The 22,197-nt window shown below is 40.1% G+C and overlaps 1 protein-coding gene across 2 annotated transcripts in view; it reads left to right on the top strand.

Moving 5' to 3' along the window:
* Positions 1-1,740: 1,740 nt before the first annotated feature.
* POU2F1 (POU class 2 homeobox 1) overlaps positions 1,741-22,197 on the top strand; it is a 49,777-nt gene continuing 29,320 nt past the window's right edge. The window contains exons 1-6 of one of the 2 annotated variants that reach the window (XM_062515314.1): positions 1,741-1,768; positions 6,586-6,651; positions 13,249-13,349; positions 16,209-16,262; positions 17,899-18,018; positions 19,669-19,848. In XM_062515314.1, the coding sequence (XP_062371298.1) occupies positions 1,741-1,768; positions 6,586-6,651; positions 13,249-13,349; positions 16,209-16,262; positions 17,899-18,018; positions 19,669-19,848 (549 nt within the window). Of the gene's footprint in view, positions 1,769-6,585; positions 6,652-13,248; positions 13,350-16,208; positions 16,263-17,898; positions 18,019-19,668; positions 19,849-22,197 lie in introns of those variants that run through there. The other variant, XM_062515315.1, reaches the window with a different exon arrangement.

Below are 22,197 nucleotides of genomic sequence, written 5' to 3'. Positions count from 1 at the left end.
CTGAACAGAAGAAGAGGTCAAGCGTGGAAATAAATTCCAGTCAGTACTGGATGATTGAGAAGTCCCTTTTCTCTCACTCCCTCTTGTTTGGAGAGGCGGTGCTTGAATTCACTTCAGAAATGAGGAGAAGAAAAGTACAGCTAGGGTATTTTAAAAGGAAAAAAAGAGGAAAACAACTTACTCTTTAAATTCACGTTAGCACCTGGAAGTGGGTGGCTCAGCCCTGTAATCATCTGCCTCATCATATAACCTTTGCCTGATCAGAATATGGAGTAATAAATTTTGTGATGTCCACATCATGCTTGAATTTTTATATAAACGTTCTTGCTGTTTAGGACACGAGTATTTGAGTAGCAAACAAACTATCTGAAATGGTTTAATAGAGCCTCATAGTTAGCCCACTTACTTCTGTAGACCACTTTTGGAAGAGAAGATTGATTTCTCCATGGGCTAAAGCCTCTTCTCAGTTCTCCAGTGCTCCAATGTACTTTGTGGTCACAGCAGCAAACACATTCTTTTTATCACTGAGTGCTTCAAAGATGCAACGTGGGTGTGGTGTGCCCCTCTCAAAAACCATAGCTCTGCAACAAGCTTTCTTTATCCATATTGTGTACGTGCTTGAAGAGATTAGTATCAGATTTTTTGTTTGTTTGTTTGTTTGTTTGAAAGTCACTGGAAAGCAAAAGACTACATTTGTTTTGATTTCACTGGGGATAGATTAATGGGTGTCAAATGTTACACAATACTTGACATACCCACTGCTGTTAAGTTGGCCGTGGCAAAGGGATTACCCGATAATGAATCGCCAAGCTCTTCAGCTGTTTAAAGGGAATCGTGCCACTTCCTTGCCCTGGTAGGACTCTCTTCCCTTCCCGGGACCTTGCTGAGACACTGCGTGTTTGGATGTGGAAAACTCCACGCAGATGTGCAAGCACCAGTTTAACAGCTTTGTGTTCAGCTTCTACCTTGCTAATTGTTTTCGTGGGATTATTTGGATTGTGTAGAAAGCTTTTTCCAAATCCCCTTTATTACTGATGTTATTGTTGCCAGCAGGAATAAGATTAAAGGTGCTTAAGTCTGTAGAGTTGTTTCTAATTTGTACGTGTCATTTCAGTGGCATTTGAACAGAACTCTGTCTCTTCCCCTCCCTGATCCCCTGTGGTACTGTGCTTGAGTTAGGGCTGAGAAGCCAAGCTATTGGAAGAAAATTCATTTTGTTCCCTAATTATTATGCTGGCACTCGGGAGATAATTTTTCCCTTCATGCACTGCCAATTAATATGCAAATGAGCTGATAAATATTTATACCGTGATTTAAATTATGCAGGGAGCGCTTTCGGTGTACTCTGCAAATGAATTGTTCATGGACTTCAAAGTGCTGGCTGCTGTGCTAACGAGAGGAGATTTGCATAAGGCCCTAATCAGGCGCATACTGATTAAGCTTCATTATGGAAACTGCCAGCTGCAATCTTTGTTTCTATTTTATTACAAAAAGGGGAACTTTTCACGCTTCAGTCGCCTTGACAATGTCAGACACAGCTAGTAGTAGAGACTAAAACTCCTCACAGCAACTGAAGTTTCCCTGTTCAGCTGAAGATTGCTATGGTGTAACTGAAGTTGTGTTTCTCCCCCCACCTCCCCACTCCCTTTCATGTTCAGTCAGAGCAGTAGTGTAGATTTGATAGAAATTGCCATTCTCCCGTTCCTTGGACTATCTGAACCTGTAGAGGATACCACAGCAATGCTGGACTGCAGCGACTACGTTCTAGGTGGGTACCAGCTCAGCTCTTTCTTACAGACAGACACCGAGGCTGGGAGATTGACTATGCATAGTGGCTTAATCACATATGCAGAAGGTATTTTTGGGGCTGAAGCTCACCAGTGAATCGGCAGCAAGCAGCTGCCTGCTAGATGGATAGCTCGATCTGTACCAGGGAAATACATGCTTTGGTTTGTTAGTTTGTTTGTTTGTTTTGCTCTTTTTCCCTCACTCCAGGAGAATTAGTTTCCTCTGCACAGACTTGGGTGATATTAATACAGACCTTTTGCTTTTAGGATTTCAGTCTGAGAAGCATTTGCCTTCTAACAAACACTGGACTTGACTTGCATATCTGTGTGTTAGGAATTTTAAAGCATTAAAATGAATGAGAGGGACCCTAAGTGTTGAAGGAATTCAGTAACTGTATTGAGCCATTCCACAACAGAATGTACGTTATGTCTGTGTATTTTTAATATAGCAAGGTTCTTCGTGTGTAATAGAAAATAAGAGGGAGTGCACAGTGGTTGCCATTGATACCGTTGCAAGCTGTGTTTAAGGTTACTGGGATAATGCATTTCCTGTGCTGAGATTCCATCAGGACTGCAGAACAGACATGCCATAATTCCTTCTTCGTGTCTTTTAAAGTTATTTATAGTAGTAGGTCATCTCAATTTTACAATTGGTTTTATTTATTTTCAAGGCTTTTCCTCCTGAAGCTCAATGTGTGTGTGTGTGTGTGTGTGTGTGTGTGTGTATATATATATATATATATATATGTATATATATATGTATATACATACCTATTTTATTATTATTTTCATTCTGTCATGTAAGTTCATATAAGAACTTAATATCTCTAAGTAAAAGATTATATTTTTGGATGGTAAATTCTAAAGCAGATGTTTGAGCATGTTTGTTTCTGAATATGATATGGTTTCTGAAAATTAATATCTAAATAATTCTTGTCATATTTTCATTCACATTAAACTTTGTTTTTTCTGTGTACATATATGAATAATTTTTGGTGGTGCAAATGGAGTATTAGGCAGCTCCACTTTAATGGGTGAAAGGAAACAGTTAATGGTATATACCGTATTAAGATTTTCTTTGCTTTACCAGCTGTGTACAGTCCTTATAACACTTGAGGTTGGTCCTGTGTCCGCTGCTTCTTTCTCCTGAATGCCTTTGGAAATGTTCCTGAGGGTGTGTGAAAGGCTGGCACAGCACTGCCTGGCGACACCTCGGCCCTGCTAGCAGAGTAGCAGCATGGAATGCATTCACTCCTGAGAGTTTGATTTCAATCATGCACCTGCTGCTTTCGATCCTTCCTTCTGGGGAGTTTGTTTTTAGATAATGTTGGCAGAAGTTGTAGCCCAGGGCCTTTATTTAAAACCCAAGGAAGAACTAAAGGAAGAGAAAAAGGTGAAGGCATAAAGGTTTGGGTTTTTTTAGCCCGCTTCATTTGTTTATTCTTTTAAGTTTGAAGCAGAAATTGAACGAGCACATATAAACCAAGCAGCCTTTTTATTCAGCATAGAATGAATCGGTAGGTTGAGTATCCCGCGGATATGAGCGTGTTTTGCTGGTAGCAGTTTTATGCTTCAGATGGATGTCATACCATTTGCAATGGAAATGGTGGCATTGTTCTTGATGTTTTACATGCAGAAGGCCCACAGATTGAACAAGAAATAGTCAGCTGGTGAAATAATGGATGCTATCCTTCATTTGAACCTGAGCACAACCAGAAAGATGCTTCTTCTTCCAACTTGCTGCTTTTTTCAATAGCAGTGTTTGGGGTCTTTGTTAAGGATGGATCTTTACAATAAAATATTCTTCATTTTTACAAGCTTTTGGTAGTTAAGCAAACTTTGTGTATGTCTAGTACTAAAAAACCCATCCTAGGAGGATTTATTTTGCAGCATAGCCTGACAGAAAAACATGTCCGGGCTTGCTTTTTTGGAAAGTGGTCTGTACAGTTATAACTTTGTGTGACTGAGCAAACTTCCTCATCCTGTAGGAGGGCTTCTTGTGTGAGCTTCCTCATAGGGCAGAACAGTGACTACCCTGCTTGAGTTCTGTGCACAGGACACCTGTGTTCCCCCTCTAGGTTTGTTTGCCTTGCTTGTTCTAGCATTAGTATCCTGCACCTTGGCTCTAATACTTCAATTGCTGCAGCAAACTAGCAATAGGACACCCTCTGTTGTTCTTCTAGTATGAATTTTCTGAAGTGGTTCAGCAAGTGGATTCCATGTTTCTGAGAGACAACCTTCTCAACCCGTGCTCTTCCCTTTTGCAGTCAGTTGCATCTTGAGTTCAAGCTATTCTTCTGCTCTGGGCTTAAAAATGACATCCTGTGTCCAGTAGCCTCATGAGTTTGCCTGGTTTCTACAACCAAATATATTTGACTTGTAAGAACTCTTTGCTCATTTTCCTATTGGATGAGGACTCTTCATATTTGTGTCCAAATAAAAGGACTCCCATTCAGTGCTCTCTGAAGTGAAATTTCAGTAGCCATCTGTGTGTGAAGGAACGAACTAATGCTGCTTATCAAATGCATGTTGCCTGTAATCACTCTAAACAACTGTGCTGTTGCCACAACAATAACCTCAATTTAAGATACATGCAATGCCTAGATAGAAACATCCATCTCTCAACAGAGAGGGCCAAGTCAAGAGCAGACATTTCTGTGTAGTCACTGAAACCCGTGTTCTGTGTCTAGAGTGTGAACCATACTATCCAAATGTGAAAAATAAGGAGCCTGGAAGCAGTAGGTTCTGTACCTGCGACCTTAGCAGAGCTCTGGTTTTTAAGACTGTGAATTTGTAGCTTGAATGTGCTAAGCAGAGGTTGTGAAAACGGGGCAAAACCTGCTGAAGTGTGGGCCAACAGCACTCAGCTGCAAAGCTTCTCCTCATTCCCTCCCCGTTTTGAAAAGGAGTTTAACACGTCTGCCTTTATACCAAGGAGGGTAACGTTGAAAGTCCAGATCTCTTTTACACATGGCTGAACGTTTGAAAGATTTAAGAATAGGCACAGGAACTTTCTGAGAAGAGCTGAGGCTCTGAAGAGGTTGTGTTAACTTGTCAGGGAAAGTTTTGTGGTAGTTACAGTCCTCTGGATTTTCAGGGCTCTATTGGGTTCAACTGCCACAGCTGTTCGTGTGAAAAATTATGTTAGTTTTAAAAATACTGATCACAGAATCATAGAATGATACGGTTTGGAAGGGGCCTTAAAGATTATCCATTTTGAATGCTCCAACCCCTCTGCCATGGGCAGGGACACCTTGCTCTAGATCAGGTTGCTCAGACCCCATCTACACTGGCCTTAAAAACCCCCAGGATGGGGCATCCACCACATCTCTGGACAGCCTTTTTCAGTGTCTCACCACCCTCAATAGTAAGAATTTCTTTGTAATATCCAGTCCAAACTTGTCCTCTTTCAGTTTAAAGCCATTCTCCCCTGTCACTGCATGCTCTTCTAAAGATTCCCTCTCCAACTCTCTTACACACTTCTTTAGGTACTGGGAGGCTGCTGTAAAAGCCTTCATGGAGCCTTCTTCAGGCTCTACAAGCCCAACTCTCTCAGCCTTTCCCCCTGGCTGAGGTGCTGCAGCCCTCTGACCATCTTGGTGGCCTCTGAACTCACTCCAACAGGTCCCTGTCTTTCCTGTGCACTGGTAGTAGCAGGTACATGGCAATAGTCCATCTTCTCATTTCCAGCTTTCATGGACTGCCAAGCACTGAGGTGTCTGGGCATTCCTGGAACTGTGTGGGGGGAAAAGATGCAGCACAGTTAATGCTGCTCCTATGTTCTTCTTCAGCCTATTGGTATTTTGGTGATCACTGCTTTGATGAAAGTACATGACAGAGGTAACCTTTTAAGCACCTAGCAAGAGAATATCCTGGAGTAAAGGGTTCATTTTAAGCTCATTGAACTTGCTTTTAGCTCATTATGGGAATGGAAGAGCGTGCTCAAGGATTTGCTTACACTTTATTTTATGAGCTGTTCTGTCTTGAGATTCTTTTTGTAATTTTGGTTTGTGATAATGTGGCACTCTGGGGTCGGTGGCAAGGAATGAGGAGGTAATAAGCTGGAAAGCTGATGCTGTACAGAGAACATCTGTATAGATTCCTATATAAGGAAACTATATTCTCTGTCTGCCATCTGGAGAGGCCCTCTGCATTGTACTGTATTCAGCTGACAGGCTTTGAAACCAGGAACAGACTTTTCAATGCATTCATCCAGAGGGAGAAAGAGGAATTAATTTATATTTGTATGGTTTTGCATGAATATATAGGAAATATAAAATAACTTAGTGTCAGTGACATCCCAGTAGAACAGAAATGCAGTATTAGGAAAATGGCATCCTTTTAATTGTAATGACTGAATTTCCTTTCTTTTGTTGGGGTGGGGCAGGAGGAGCAAACACAAGAATAATGTAGGCCACGATGGTCAGACTTAATGTTTTTGAATCCTGGTGTAATCATTGTTCCTTCTTCCCCCCTCCTTTTTTTTCTTCTGTGACTTACATTGTATTGAAAATTAAGTTCCTACCTATCATTGCCCTCCAGCATGCTGTCTTTTATTCCCTTAATACCATGTTCTCACATACGGGAATAATGTCATAGAAAAATTTGAAATATTTATCTGGAAGATTCAGAATTGTGTTCTAGTTTTGGTTGGGTTTTTTTTGTGTTATAATCTGAATTAGGGTAAAGCACATAGCATATTTCTGCTGTTCTGTATTTCCCTCGAACAAAAAGGTATGAATAGATTCAGGGATTTTTTTTGCTGTATTGTTTAATCTTTCTTTCTGTTTTAATGCAGACTCAAGAATGAACAATCCGTCAGAAACCAGTAAACCATCGATGGAGAGTGGGGACGGGAACACAGGTAAGAAATGATCATTTGGTGCACAGATATTTTCTGGTGGTTTTGAATGGATATTAAAAGCAAAATTTCTTTACCCATTTAGTGGGATTTTAAAAACCCACAAAACCAAACAAATAAAAACCTACGCCTTGGGATTTTTGAGACCTGGGAATGCTTTTGTTATTAACCCTACTGCATACAGGGCATTATTCATGGCTACTTCATTGGAGCACCATCCACATTTTTTGTGTAAGTTTTCCCTTCCCCACTTCTTCTATCTATGTAATGTTTCTGATACTACTGAAGGTCTAGTGGCACTAGCTCTCCATAAATGGTCTCATTTTTTCCTGGCAGAGCATACCTTTGGCACTTCTAACTTCATCGTTTATTTTTGGGTTGAAATTTTCCCTGGCAGATGTGGGCCACTGCCTGATCTTGTTTCTGTTTTAGATTTCATTCAAGCTGTCACAGCAGTTCTCAAGAACAAGTCAAATGGAGAAAGCATAATACATCAAAATTTAAAAAAATGTTAGCCAGCTTTTCTGTAATTTCTTAGTGTGTTAGAACAGAACCTTGAAATTTGGTGGGGAAGAAGAGATTTTGTGTCAGGGCCAGTCTGCCTTTTGGCATGCTTTTAAGATGTGACCAAATTCTAAGCCATTGAAGAAGCTTGTTGAGCCACTATAACTTAATCATGCTATCTCATGCTTGGATTCCTTTCTGGAGGTAATATAATGCTCATTCTTGAAAGCAAGAGAAATGACAGTTCTGAATGGAAAGTGAGTAGTTTAACCTAGCTCAGAATAGAGCTGAGATTTGAGAACTCTTTGGGAAGAGAAAATTCTGATGAGGGGGAACTTGTTGCTTTGAGGGAAGTCTGGTTACATTGTATGAAGAAAACAAGTTTTCTTCTTCATGGTTCGATAATAAGAGTTTTATTTTGAACTCTGGAGTTGTGATGAAATTACCACTATTTAATTTTGTTTATCTGACAGTCTGGGTTTTTTCTGCCAATATATGGGTTTAGTCAAAAGGATTTCTGCCTCTTTATTAATGTGTGTTTTGTTGCTGGCATCTCAGGTTTTATAATTGTCATTGCATTTTTAATGGGAGAGGTATAAATTCTTTTTCTGCACTCAAGTGTTCTATTATGTATTTAATGGTTTAAGATTATATAAAACATTATTTCAAAAACATATGGGCCATAAATATTTCATGATCATAAACAGCATCAAGGGAACAATGGTTTTAAATATCCCTGTGGACTCCTTGTAGCTGGAGGATGTGTGTAAACTTCTGAGAAAATTCAGATTTCCTCCCCTGTGTGACCACAGTTCCCTGCATGTACTTTCTCCAGAGTGCATTCCCAACACACTTCTCTCGGTGCAACTTTAGCAGTTTCACCTCAACTGAGCTGATAAGGAGGAGGATTTGTTTTATTCAAAGGTAATCAGTCAGTTATCACAGGAGCATTGCAACTGCTTCAGCAGAGCTTGGCTCTCTTAGGCAAATATTTCATCATTGTGAAGGTGGGCTCATGACAAAACGGATGGATTGTAAAGCTGCATGTGGGCCCTTTCATGTTAAAAGGGGATACAATGGCTATTTTTTTATACTCTAAAGCTAGTTATTCCAACAGTTTGGCTGGTGTTTAAAACTTTTGGAATATTGCTTCTTTAGTTTAAATGATTCCAGTCTTGCCTTCCAGTTTTGTATCCTCATTTTTGAACTATATGAACTAAAGTAATCTGGAATTTTTGAGGACTCTGTTCTGCAGTCATTGTTTTGTTTCAAAATGTAGTGCTCCTAAACCACTGGAGATAGTGATTGATGGCATTTGTGATGTTCTTTGGGAGCTCAAGCATCGGTTGTATTAGTCAACTTGGCAGATGTTAGGCTCTGAAAGGAATACTCACAGAATGTAATTTTAGGCTTCTGATCGGGGTACTTAGATTATGGTTCTGGGCTCAGTGCATACTTGAGTGAAAAGAAGTCAGCTTTCAGCTCGAATGCTGAGGAACTGGAAGTGCCATTGATTTTCTGTCAGTGCCTGTGCTCCCCAGATAATGCGTGATGATGATTTTTATAAACACTCAGAGTTCTTATTTTTGTAACTTTCTCCAACTGTCTGCTTTCCAGTGACATTTGTAAATCACTTGAGTCTGCTGTGTAGACACTAATAGTCTATCTTTTAAACTCAGTGGATGCTTGTTTGGGTCATTCCTGTTTTAAACTTCAGTGAGATAATGCGACTTGAAAATGTTAAGAGAAATTACTGTGGAGCATGAATTTACATTTGGCAGAACTGGTGCTCTCAGGGAAAAAAAAAACAACAGTTACCACTGGTTAAGGATGACAAACATCAGTAGCTCTCTGAGCTATCAGCTAAGTTTCATGAAAGTTAACAAACTTGGGTTTTTTATTTTGAGCCCCGGCTAGGAAACATCGTAAAGTCCCCTAAATATATTAGTCACAGTACAGTGCCTGAAATATGTTATGACTTTATATTTTTTGTGCTAACTGGACTTTCCTTTTAAGCATCTGAAAAAGTAGCCCATATTTCAGACCAGTTAAAAACAACAACCAAAGCATATGCGTTGAGGAGCTACTGGATGGCTGTTTTCTTAAGAACATCTATTGTCCAACTGGTCATCAGTATTGCAGAGTTAGAGAAATCTTTTACAGGCTTCAGTTGTGGGCTGACAGTCTACATAGTATCTGCTGGAGAAAAGAGAAGTAAGAAAAACATCTTAGAGTAAATTGAGAGCCCTTTTGATCTCCTTTTTATAGGCATTGTAAAATTTTCCAAAACATCTCAACCTTTTTGTTTCTTTAATGCATCTTCTCTTGTAAGAGCTACGTGAATGCAGAACTGTGGAAGCCAAAGTTACAACGATTATGGAAACTGTGCTATTATGACATTTGTTGACATAGCAGCAAAGTAATAGTTATTGTAAGGGTGGTATTTGGTAGGATTCTAAGGATACTTGTTTGCATTGCTTCATTTCCAAAGACTGATTTTCCAGTTTCCATTAGAAGGAAGTCTGTAGGAGAGAGACCATGAACTATTCTTCAACTGCTAAAATCAGGCAGTTATCAATGCTGAACTTGTTATTAGGAAATGTGGATAGGGAAACAATGATTTCTGAGTATTGGGGGTATCTCTCTGTCTTTCAGCAGAGGGGAGGGAGAGAGTGACCAGGGATTATATGGTGGTGGTGCTGGGAGATGTCTCCCAGAGTACAGTGCAGATACTAGCTGGTTTTGAAATCTTCCTTCTCCTTGGCTGCTTTCCCTTACTGAGTTCTTTCTTGCACTTTACTCCACATCTTCCCTGATCTGGAGCTCCTTGCTCCTCTTCCTTTCTAATACAATTTGCAAACTCAGGCTGAAATCTGATTATTATAATCTGGAATTTTGAGAGTAAGTTGTTCTGACTGCAGGTGCAATGTTACCTTGCCTGCTCTGCTTTGTCATGCCTTTACCCTCTGCAGGTACAATTCCAAAATGCCATAAAATAATCCATGTTCAGTATTTATTGTTCTGATTTTTTTTCCTTGTACTAGTCTTCATCCAAGCCAACTCTGTGAAGTAGCTGAGCACATGGCAGAATTTATGCCAGAATTTAAACATGCTTGGGTTACAATGGACCTGGACTGTAAGGGTGAAATTTCATCCCATAGCTTGCTGGGGGCAGAGCACCCAAACCAAAACAAGCTACTGGTAAACTCCCAGGAGCAGGACAGGGAGGATGGAGCTGGAAACCAAGAAGAAAGGAGAGATGGAACGTGAAGAGTTCCCATTCTTTTTGGGCTGTTTTTGGTGCTGGCGAGCTCTAGCAGTTGGGATGAAGATGCAAAATGCATTAATACCCTGGCCTGTTAAAATCACAATACATGTGATTGTATCTGCCATATCTGTTAATCATCACAGGGTTTTGTTTTAAATGCTTACCTTGAGCAGAAGTGGCATTCTAGTCCTTTCATGTCCTTACAATGTGTTGACCCTTTGTTTCTGACAGCTCCATTTTCCAGCTCTTTACCAGATTTCTTGGATTCCGTGGGAGTGCTGCCACATGCTTCTGATCACCTTAAAAGCAAGGCCTCTGATATGCTGGAATCTCTTCGTTTTCCTTGCCCTTCTTCAAAAGATACAGGCATCCTGTGATACATGCAAGCAGCCAGGGTAGCATTCCTTCCAAAATTAAGGCTGCATCCAGAGAGGAAGAGACATTGTGCTTCCCAAAACCAAAGAAAGTTTAAGATACAAGTAGTAGAACAGAAAGTAAAGAGGTGTGATGTGGATTTTTTCACCCTGAGTTTGGTTTTGGGAGGCCTGGGGAGAGGGAGTTGATGTCTTTCAAGACTGAATTCAGAGAAAATGTTTTCTCTCAGTGTCTGTCTAAGTTGTTTGTTGGGAGCCATGAAGATTTTAAACTCAGTCTTGGAGTTTGATTTGTTCTAAACCATCACCTAGGAGGCTTGTTTCAGATTTCCATCTTAAGAGTCAGCAGAACTGCTTACTCTGGAGCATTTCTTCTGTGCCCCTGTGCTCTTTTAATATGATATCATGATTTTTTGAGGCTCTTTTTGGAAGGTAGTTAACTAGAACAACTTCAGATATGTAACTAAGGTGAGGTCTGCAGCTGGTTCTCTCAGAAACAGATTTTTTTTTTTAACCCCCACAAGATTCCTATTGGAATGAGGAGTATTTGCCCTCCAGTAGGTTTTTTTATCTGTATTTTTTCCACTCCCTGACCATTGAAAGCTAATTCAAAACCTTTGCTTAAATGAGAAGATGGTAAGTTGTTTCCTTTGACTTATGGTAGCTATTTGTCAGGAATTACTTTTATATATTCACCCAACCACTTTTTCATTCCCTTTGCATTTCTGCATGGAAAGAATTCTGAAGTTTACTGGAAAAAAAATGAAGATAGATTAGATTCTTCTGGCTTTTTCCAGCAGACCTTCTTATATACCATTCTTTGGAGAAAGACAAGCGAGTTGCATTCCTTCAAGAGCAATTCAGACCAGTGAGAATCCCTACATTCAATTTGAATTGGAATTTCAGACTAATTAAGCAAACTAATTTTATGCAGTTTAAAATTGGAATATTTTTAACACATCTGTGGATCTTTGGCTGCGTGTATGTCTCTAAAGTTTGGAAACCTTGGCCCAAAGCACAGAATTGAAAACTTGGGAGTCAACCAAATCTTCCCCCACAGGACCCCCAGCAAAGGTGCATTAAAGGGTCACCTTAGGTGTACTTCCCATGGATGGTAGAAAGCTTGATATTATGTATGTAATTGAACAGTGGCTCAGTCTTTGGAAGTGCTAGCTGTGTAAGGTGTTTGTAGGTCAAAATAGCAGTGATTATTGGATATTAAGACAGTCTGTTTTACTAATCACATTTTATGCCTGCTTACTTTTGCAGATGTTTCCAAGGAATAGCAACCACCTGTTGTTCAACAACTGTAACTCTCTTGCTCAGTAGATAAACTGGGTTTTTATGGCAAGGAATGTAGATGATGGAAGGAATTTTGAAGTAGGAGTTACTGTGCACACCTGCCCATAGGCACTGAACAAAATCTGATTGTCGTGATGAGTAAACATGCAAGTCTAAAGCTGGTTTTGCTTCATTTCAGTCACGCAATTTTAAAGATTGCATCATCTAGTCTAGAAATTCCCTGCATCCCAACACACTTAGTCTCCCTTCCTGTTATTAGCCACTGTGGGTAGTAACAAAATAAAAAAAAACCCACTTGTTATTTTGTTTTCCTTTTTCTTCTCACACCCAGATTATTTTGCCATAACTGGGGGGTTTTCATGTCTTCTGAGCAGTTTAGGAAAAGACTGCAAAAATGTAGGAAAATAACCTGGTTTTAGTTAGATGAGAGTTAATGAAAGCAGAAGCAAGCCCAGGCAGTTCTCTTATCTAATGAGACCTCTGAACAAACTTTTAACAGAAATGTAGAGGAGTAATTTCTGGAAAGATTAAAACTGTGGCCCATAACTGCTGTGTATACACAGGACTTCTGTTTTCAAGTGTTTTTTATATTAGTTGTTTTTTTCCTGTCTTTAAGGAAAGGTGGCTTTTATACAAACCTTGCTGTTGGCACTTTCTGAACTTGAAGTTAGTCTTTCTTCAGCCACTGGATAGAGGGTGCATGCAGAATGGAAATACAGTTTGATCATAGCAGCAAGCACCCATTTGGTTCTCAAACCGTGTAGAGAGTGATGGGATAGTAGCACACATAGAAACACAGGTGATAGAATTATTTAGGTTGGAGATGACCTTTAAGATCATCAAGCCCAGCTGTTAATGCTGCAAGTCCCCCATTAAACCACGTCCCTAAGTGCCACATCTGTACACATTTTAAATATATTCAGGGTACACAGAGTAGAGGATGGAAACTAAAGAAAATATGGTATTTATTTTCTTCAGCTGACTCTGCTTCCCACCCCACTTTCAATTAAAAAATGCAATTCTTGTTACTCTCAGAGTGTTTTTTTACTATATACTGTTGAGAGAATGTTGAGCAGGAAAGGTGGAGTGTTAATTCTTACTCCACTTACTAAAAGCAGTAATTAATAGTTTTCAATATCTCTCTTTCTCCAGGCACGCAAACAAATGGCCTGGACTTTCAAAAGCAGCCTGTGCCTGTCGGAGGAGCAATCTCTACAGCCCAGGCCCAGGCCTTCCTTGGGCACCTTCATCAGGTAAGAGAAGAGACATTTCAAACAGAGGAGACTCAGGCAGCTGTGAACACAGCTGCCCTGCTGTGTTCCATATTCTCTCTTTCTGTGAAGGATGGGGAGTCATTTATTAGGACGTAAATGTGGGTACACCACCTGGTTAAAGACCACGGATGGATGGGAAAAAGTCCTAATTGTGGCACTCACTTCATTGCATTAGGCTGCAGAACATGTCAAGGTAGGGTGAGACCTCTTTGGGAGGACTACAGATCACGTTTTTGGGGACTTGAGAATGCCTGAATGTTGTGGTGTGTTTTTGAATAGGTTTTTTGTTTGTTCATTTTGTTGTTGTTTTAACCTTAATAGAGATACCATGTTGAAAGGCAAGACAAAATTCAGATTTTTTTAGGAAAGGATTGTATTGGCCCAATGGTTGCTGAGGTTCCAAAACTGTCACTATCTAGTTAAAAACACTTCACTCTTACAAAGAAAGTTGATTGTACTTACCATATATGGCTTGTGAGGTTTTCTTTTTCTACACAAAAGTTATTTCAGTGACCTGTTTGTCAGATGATATTCAGACTTCTAATACTATCCCTCTGTTCTGCTGCTGCTGTGTTTAGGGAATCAAAGCTGAACTTCAGATGCAGGCTGAAGCAAAATGGGGCATCCCAAGGTGAAGAGAAGTATAAGGGGCATTTTTTTGTAGTTTTTTTTCTGTTCACACTTGATGTATGAAAACAAATGTCCTAATTTCTTTCCCTTCCTCTGCACCAAGTTAAACTTTAAAATACTGTACCTAATTGGATGACCTTGAATGTTTGAGGTCTGAGGTTGCACAGTTATTGTGGTATAATTGAAGTACTGAAGCTTTTATGCCCTCTTTTAAGAGCTGTGAACTGCCGTTTTATTGTATGGAACATTCCACACGTCTTGTCACATAATTGCAATTTTCCTAGTAGATTGGTTTATATAGGGCCTAGGGAGTGCCACTGTTTGAATTTGCTGAACCAATAGGCTGTTGTAGGCTGCCTTTATGTGGAGAGAAGCTGACTAGTTTTTATGGCTTGCCAGTGTGTGTTTAACGTGGAGACAGATACAGCTGTTCTGCAGAATTCTGTGTGTTTGTTTTAGGCTTCATTTTGTTATATAGATTGACCCAGGACAGTAATTGGGTTTTGCACAGTGCTTTATCCTGCTTTGGAAATTTATTTATTTAAACAGTTGTCAGGATCCTTATAACTTCATGTTTGATAAAGTGTGATTCATTTCTTGAAACTGGTTCAAAGGAAAATCTCAGGTATTCTTTTATTCACCTGCAGGTGTGTGGGAATCTATTGTCAAACTGTCCTCTGCTAGTGAGGCTGCTGTTAGTGGGGTGTTATTCAACCTTAACACACAGTGCTTTGCTCTAGACTAATGCAAAATATTGGCTCTAGGCAGCATTCAGGTACAGTTTAATTTCTAATTTGGAAATGTCGGCTGTGTGGTAAAAAGGATGTCCGAATTGCATTCACAGAGATTTTTCGGGAATACGCTGGCTGTACCTGAGCAATACACATCTGTAGTCTTTTATGTGGTGTTTGTGGAATTTTAAAGTATTATTTTGAGTATCTCAATTTGGATGGCAGAATGGTGTTATTTAGGATGTTCTCTGCAGTTAATCTATGGCAAAAGCTCGGATTACATCAGCTGTGTCAAACTGTGTTTTGCTTCTGGTGAGGAGGGGCTTTTCTGGGAGTGTTTGTTTAGATACAGATCATGCTTACTATGTCCAGTACCTTCATCTAAAACAGTAGGAAATATTTCCAAGGTGACTCTTCCAAGGCTGGCTGTTCAAAATATTCAGTTATTAATTTCATGTACTGCGGTTTTTCCTGTGCTTTAAAATATGTGGACTTTTTATGTGAGGATCATATAGAGGTCTTCCATCTAGAGGCAGGAGTGCTACATTTTGCTTTGCTTTATTGTATCCTTATGTGTTACATGGTTTTCAAATGAGCAGTGGTCTTCAAACATGGCCAGAGATGGAAGTCTCCACAGGCTGTTAGTCTGACCTTTGAAAGTGTTGGTAATTAATTATCAACAGGGCATTCCTTCTTTGTAACTAGGGGTGCTGGTAGAAACAAGGCGAGACTGATTCTAATGGGCTTTAGTAAATGAAAATACAGCATTTTTTGCTCAGAGGAAATCCTTATTAGAGACCAAAAAGCACTCCAAAAATCTCACTTTCTGAAGCATCCGTTTTTCCTTACTGCTCACCCACAAAACCTTCTTTGGGCCTGTTAATTACCAACACTGAATTCAAGTTTTAAGTATACCTGAATCAATATAACCTTTGTGAAGTGTCTCTGGTCCTCTGTGTTGAGATCTTTTCAGTAGCTGAGGGCTGCAAGTTCTTGACTGGGTTCGTTTGAGGGAGAGTGGTTATGCTCTGGGTTCTGTGCTGTGCAAGCGCTTGCTCACATCAGAAAGCTGGTGAATGCAGTGTTGGGGTAAGACCCATTCTGAAATGGGACTAGGATGATGATGAGTAGAGCTTCGTGCCCTGCCCTGAAGCCTGGATTTTTCCAACAGGAATAGGACTTGTTGGCCTGTCCACCCCAACATGCTCTGTTTCAATTCCATCCATGGTAATATCTACATCCTTAGGCAGGGATACCTTCAGTAAGAGGTAGATAGGTAAGCAACATCATGAAAGTGTCTTACAGGTCTGTTTCAGCCTGGAGTACAACCCCTACTCCACTGATTCAGGTGTTAGAGGGGCATGTGCTGTTCTTGGGAGAGTTTTTGTTGGGATGTGGGTGGGGAGATTGTTCTTTTTACATTACTAGTTTTCTGTGGATTCTACATTATTTCATTTCCATTTTTGCACTGTTGTAGGTCCAGCTCGCTGGAACAAGTTTACAGGCTGCTGCTCAGTCCTTAAGTGTACAGGTAAAGACAGTTACTGCTGCTCATCCTCCTCTCATCCCAAACAGCACCAGTAGAGATAGTTCTTAACCTATGATACATTACTCAGGTTTTTTCAGTCTGACTGGTTTTGCAAGTGAGAGGTATGAAGGAATAATACTTTTGCAACTGTAAATCAGGTTCAGGATTTGTAAGCATTCAGACTCTGGAGTTGTTTAAAACATGGAGTGACCATAACTTATTGCTTAATTGTAGTCAGGTATGGTATCATGAAAACCTTAAAACTCTAGGAATATTTCACATTCTTCTGTTTATTAACTTGCATTAAGCACATAGTGCGTATTACTTTGCAATTTGTCGTTACTTCTGGTAACTGAACATAGGACTATAATGTAGCATTAACTATGTAATGTGGCTAGTTTAGACTGCTTGTGTAAATTGCACACAGTGATTTCAGAGTCAGAGTAATTGTTGTTTAATAATGTATGTGAGACAACAAAGCTTTCAAACTTTCCTATCATGCTGAGCACTTCAGTTTATCTGTTAACATTCTACTTCCTCTCTGTACTCTATCAAGGGGCAAGGGGATGCAGTTTTATTGAAAACTGGTTTCAGTATTGCTTGTTATTAAAGAATGTAGGTAGTGCGTTACATGAAATGCAATAGAATGTGGACCCACTTATACATAATAACAATTTGGAAAGAAGAGGAGGTATAGTGACCTTCCTTTCTAAGAGGAAGGAGGCAGAAAATTGCCTTGGTTGCCATGGTAAACTTCCATCCCTGAGAGAGATGTTGGCAAACAGGCTGTATCTCCAGTGCAGAATGTTTACAGTCCTGCGCTGTAATTATCGCTCAATGACTGGCAGAATTAATCAGAGCCTTTATGTTAATTAGCCCGCTCTGCAGTCCCCAAAACAGGTGGTGGAAAATATGCAAATCTATGCAGAATTGTAATGTTCTGCATAACCAGTTTTAATTATCATAAAACTCTCTCCCCCTCTTCATGCACTTGCATTTCCTCCCTCATGTCTTCACAATTTCTTCCGTTTAAAAAAAACAAACAACCAAGCCACAAAAATAAATCAAAACAAACTTGAATCTTTTAAAATAAAGCAGCATTAAATTAAATAAACACTTTGAGTATTTGAAAACACTGTATATATTATATATTTTGCTGTAGGTAGAGAAACCTGCAAGGATTTTTCAAAAAGGTTCTGTATAAGCCAACAGTATGATGACTTAGAGGTACAGGATGGAGCTAGAGAAAATGGAAACACAATCTCCTTTCTCTCATTCCATTGTTCAGGATTTTAGGCAATGAATAATTTTAACAACCCTCTCTTTCTTCATGGTGAAAGGCAGCGTCAGCTTCAGTTGCATGGCGTAAAATGAAGTGAGACCTGAAAATAATGTCAGAGAGTTACAGGAGACCAGAGAGTCTCTTTGTTTTGTTTAAACTGCATTACCTACAGACATGTTTGAGCAATCGTAGCTGAGATGGTGGGCACACAGAGCCAGTGCTTAAGCACAGTCTTAAAATAAACCCAAGGGCTTTTTGTATGCAGATGAAAGATTTTTATTGTGCAGTGTTGAGATAGCAACGTTATACATTAACATCTGTTTTACACTATAAAGAGTTGTATTTTTTTTTGACTAGTCTAAATCTAATGAAGAATCTGGGGACTCTCAGCAGCCAAGCCAGCCTTCCCAGCAGCCTTCAGTGCAGGCGGCCATACCCCAGACCCAGCTCATGCTGGCCGGAGGACAGATCACTGGGGTAAGAGTTTACCCAGGGATGCTGCAGTCCCACGCAGCTGTCACCGAGGGGCACTGCAACTTCCCTTAACGTAGGGAGGAACTTCACTGGAAGTGGCAACAGAAAATATTTCCCTAGAAAAATAAGCAGACTGTAATATTCGGGGTTTGTCGCTACGTATTTGCTTCCAAACAACAACAGCAAAGCATTCTTTCTCCCTATTCTCAGTATCCCTTTTGACTCTGCAATGAAATTAAAACCTGTTGTTTTATAACAGTTACAAATGAGACAGTCACTGATGTCATAAAGAGGAGTTTTGGGGGTTTTTTTGAGATTAAAACAAGGCATGGGAGACCAAGACTGAATCTTCTAGCTGGTTGAAGAACAAAAATTATGGGAACTGTTATTTTTTCCTCTTTTCAAACACAGTTCTTTTTAAGTAACTCTATTAGTACTTTCCTTAAGCATGTTGAACCCTCTTCTTTTAACCTACTGATTTTGCGGGGTTTTTAATTGCAAGGCTTTGGGAATAAATATGGAATAATTGTTGGTTTAGACTTTCTGGTGTTTCTGAATTGTTGTAAAGGCCTTCAGTCATTTCAGGAAAGAGCAAGTTTTTGTGAATGGGCTGGTTAAAGAATTTGCTTCCACATAATCAGCTGTGCAGTATAAGCGTTTGTGTGTTAATAAGCTTAGGGCAGTTGCTCTAACAATATATTTATGATTTGAAGTGTTAGGTTAGATCATCCCTGCACTTGCATGAAATAACTGCCTAATCTCAGGCTTAATTGTTAAATCTTCTCCTCTGTTAGTACGTAAATAAACATCCTATTTAGTTTTCAGTTAAGCATTGAAAGTTTTAGAAGTGAGACTGTTTCGCTGTGTTGTTAAAACCTGGCATATCTTATTATTTTTTGTATTCTCAGAAAACACTGGTTTGTTTTAATTCATGATTGTCTGCTGTAGTAAAACATTCAGAACTCCAGGCCTATGCCGATACCGGTTGTAGTAAATATGGGCATCAAGATTCATTTACATGTAAAGGAGAGACTGCTGCCACCTGTTCCACAGAGATAATGTGTGTTTGGGAAAGGGAAGGGATGTAAAGTTGCCAACTCTATTCTGTTTAAAAAAAAAAAAAAAGGCAGATGGGGAGACTTGGAGAGAAACAAATGGAGCTCATGTTCTTTACTTATATCTAAGGGCGTAATGGAAATGATGGAATATGGCAGGGATTCATGCTAATGTGAAGCAGCTGGGGCGTTATCAGTTTGTTCAGTAGCCATAGCCAGCACTCCTGCTTCACATTCATCTGGCTAATCACTTGCTGTTCTGTTGGGTGTAAATTTCCTTTCAGATCCTGGCAATACTGATTCCTTTCTTTTGCTTGCTACTTAATTGCTTTTTCCCTGATACTCCTGGTAGAGTTGTGAGGAAAACTTAGGAGCAGAGTTAGGTTCTGTAGGTTCCAGTGGTGCAGTTTGGTTTGTGTCAGGCCGTGGTAGGTTGGTTCCCACGCTGTGTTGAGTAGCCAGCTGTCCTTTCTTGGCCATTTAGTGGAGCAGCCCTAGGGCTGCCTGGTTAACATAACTAGTACTGAGCTATCTAATGACTTTGTAGCTGAAGTGGCTCTTCCCATTATTAATGGCTGTGTTTTCTAATTGTTTATAGCTCACGTTGACGCCAGCCCAGCAACAGTTATTGCTCCAACAGGCGCAGGCCCAGTTGCTGGCGGCTGCAGTGCAGCACTCAGCCAGTCAGCAGCACAGCGCTGCTGGTGCCACCATCTCGGCCTCTGCTGCGACGCCGATGACGCAGATCCCTCTATCTCAGCCAATACAGATTGCACAGGTGAGCCTTGAGGCTTGAGAGGGTGGAAAACAAAAGAGCTTTTGGACCGGTTGCACCGTTCGAATAAAATTTGTCGTTCCTCGCCTCAGTGAGTTTCTAGAGTCCTCGAGTGATGTTGGTCTTTCCTCGTGCATCTTTGGATGATGAGGTTGGAGTTGGATAGTCTTAGCAGGGAGTGTGTGCCAGCTGCTCCTCAGTTCCACTGAGCCTCTGAGTTTGTACCAGAATCTGAGTAGATGCTGTTTTCTGAATTTTCCTCCTTGTAATTAGTGTGAGAAAGGAGAGAGAAAAAGCGTACGGAATGATGCCCACAGAAATTGCACTTGTTGAGACCTGTATGGATGGGAAGTGATGCCTGTGTATCAAAAAGGATGCTTGTCAGACCCAAATGGTGCTTGTTAGAAGCAGAACAATAGAGCTGAAGAACGGCAGTTTGACTTGACCCATTTGTGTGCTATTTAGGCTTGGTGTTTAATGCTGCGAGTTCAATTACAAAGAATGGGCACTCCTGTGTGTCTGGAGAAAAACTTGGAGCATGAGTCTGGTGTTGGAATCTGCCCAGTCTCATGGTCTGGTACTAAAGCAGTTCTGAAGAACTGCTTGCTGTAGATGTTCTGCTTACTAGAAGCAGTAAGGAACCTCCTGGGTCTTCCAGGCCTGCCTTAATTCAGTGTGGAGATTGCAGTGGCACTAACTCTGTGCTTAGTGTATGTAGCGTGGAAAATCCTTAGACTTGTGGACAAGGATCATCAAATGTGCATCTTAGACATCTTGAGTACGACTAGTAGGTGATTGTCTTGCTCATGCTCAGGTCCATCTTTTCCACAGATTAAAGTTCTTGGTACACAATATCAGTTATTGGTGTAGCTGTGCAAGGTGGGTGGGGTATATAATCTTGAAAGTTGCTGCTTCATAGAGTGAGCAAGTTCTTTTAAGACTGACTGATGCTTTCAGTTCAGGCTGTTTTCTCTTGCATTCAACTGGGATGAAGTGTCTAAAAAGTGAACATGACGTCTGATTAAGGACGAGAATGGAAATGTTGCAATTGTCTGTGAAGTCCAGTGGTGAAATGTTCAATCCTTTACTGTGCTGGTCCACTAGCTGAATAACAGCCTGGCTATGCTATCAGGTTTTCATTAGCTGAAGTGACAAACTTTTGTGGTGTTGGTCTAGAAGTCCTGAGAGAGGTCAGAGTGGTACTATCCTGTTTTTAAAAGGCCAGTGCTGATGTTGCTGTGTTGGTGGGATTCCTCCCATTAAAGCTCTTGTTGCACTGTGAGAAGTCACGTCACCAAATAATACCTTTTTTAGCAGAGGATTCCACTTCACTGGCATGATGTGGAGATGACTGAAGGATGTAGCATTCAAGGAAGCTTGTAATTCTCAAGATTATGTCTTAATTTTGTTAAGATTGTCTGTAGGCAATAATACAGACAGATTTCAAAAAGAGAATGAGGTATGTCCCTGTCAAGGAAGTTGTTGGTTATAGCTTCTGACATTTTTCCATGCACCTGTCACAGAGTTCCCATTTAATGGGATGTGTTTTAACATATATGTAAGCAATCCACAGGTGTGTGCCTCTCCTCTTCCAGGTGTGCAGCTTAAGATAGGAAGGTCTGATTCACTGAAGTGTGGTGGCTTAAAATTTCCTATTAACAAAGTCTGTGCCTTGAGCTGTCTGGCCTTAGGTTTGTCAAATAGGCCACCAGAGCAATGTATACCAATGTGATGTGTGTGAGAGATGTTTCTAATCCTGCTCTGCCACCTCAGTGTGAAGCTCTGAAAATGTGTTAAGCATTTACAATTATTAGTTTTGTCCTGGCTTTTTCTCCAGAACTTAGAAAATCTTCAGAGAAGTGTTTGAGAGGTGTTGAAAAGATCGGGCATGTGCTGTCAAATAAGAGTTTCTGAAGGCAGCATTGTCTGATTTGTGCACATGGGCGGGCTGAAGGCTCTCTGCAAAATAGCATGTGATCATGTAGTTGCCACGTGCAGAACAAATTAAAGTTGTATTCTGACGTTTCTAATTACTTAAATGCTCGACTTTACAATTAATGTTTTTTAGGATAGGTTATTTTGATACATAAATGAGCGTGGTTGAATCTTGTTAACTGCTCCTTATGATGAAAGTGCAGGGCATAAATTGTGCAGGTGTTGGATATAATTTGAGTTAGTTATGGAAAACATCTACCATCTAGGTTCATAGGATAGCACCATGCTTTCTGATCCATCTTGGCAAGGATTTGTAAGCAGTGCTCAGCTTTGTTTGTGTTGCTATTGTAAACATATAGCTGATTATACAAATAGCTGCATGTTTGTTTTAATTGATGATTTTTGAATAATTGATTA

The sequence above is a fragment of the Cinclus cinclus genome, chromosome 2 (assembly GCF_963662255.1).
Source record: "Cinclus cinclus chromosome 2, bCinCin1.1, whole genome shotgun sequence".
NCBI lineage: Eukaryota > Metazoa > Chordata > Aves > Passeriformes > Cinclidae > Cinclus > Cinclus cinclus.
The sequence above is the reverse complement of the archived record's forward strand: the minus strand, read 5'-3'. Positions and strand labels throughout refer to the sequence as shown.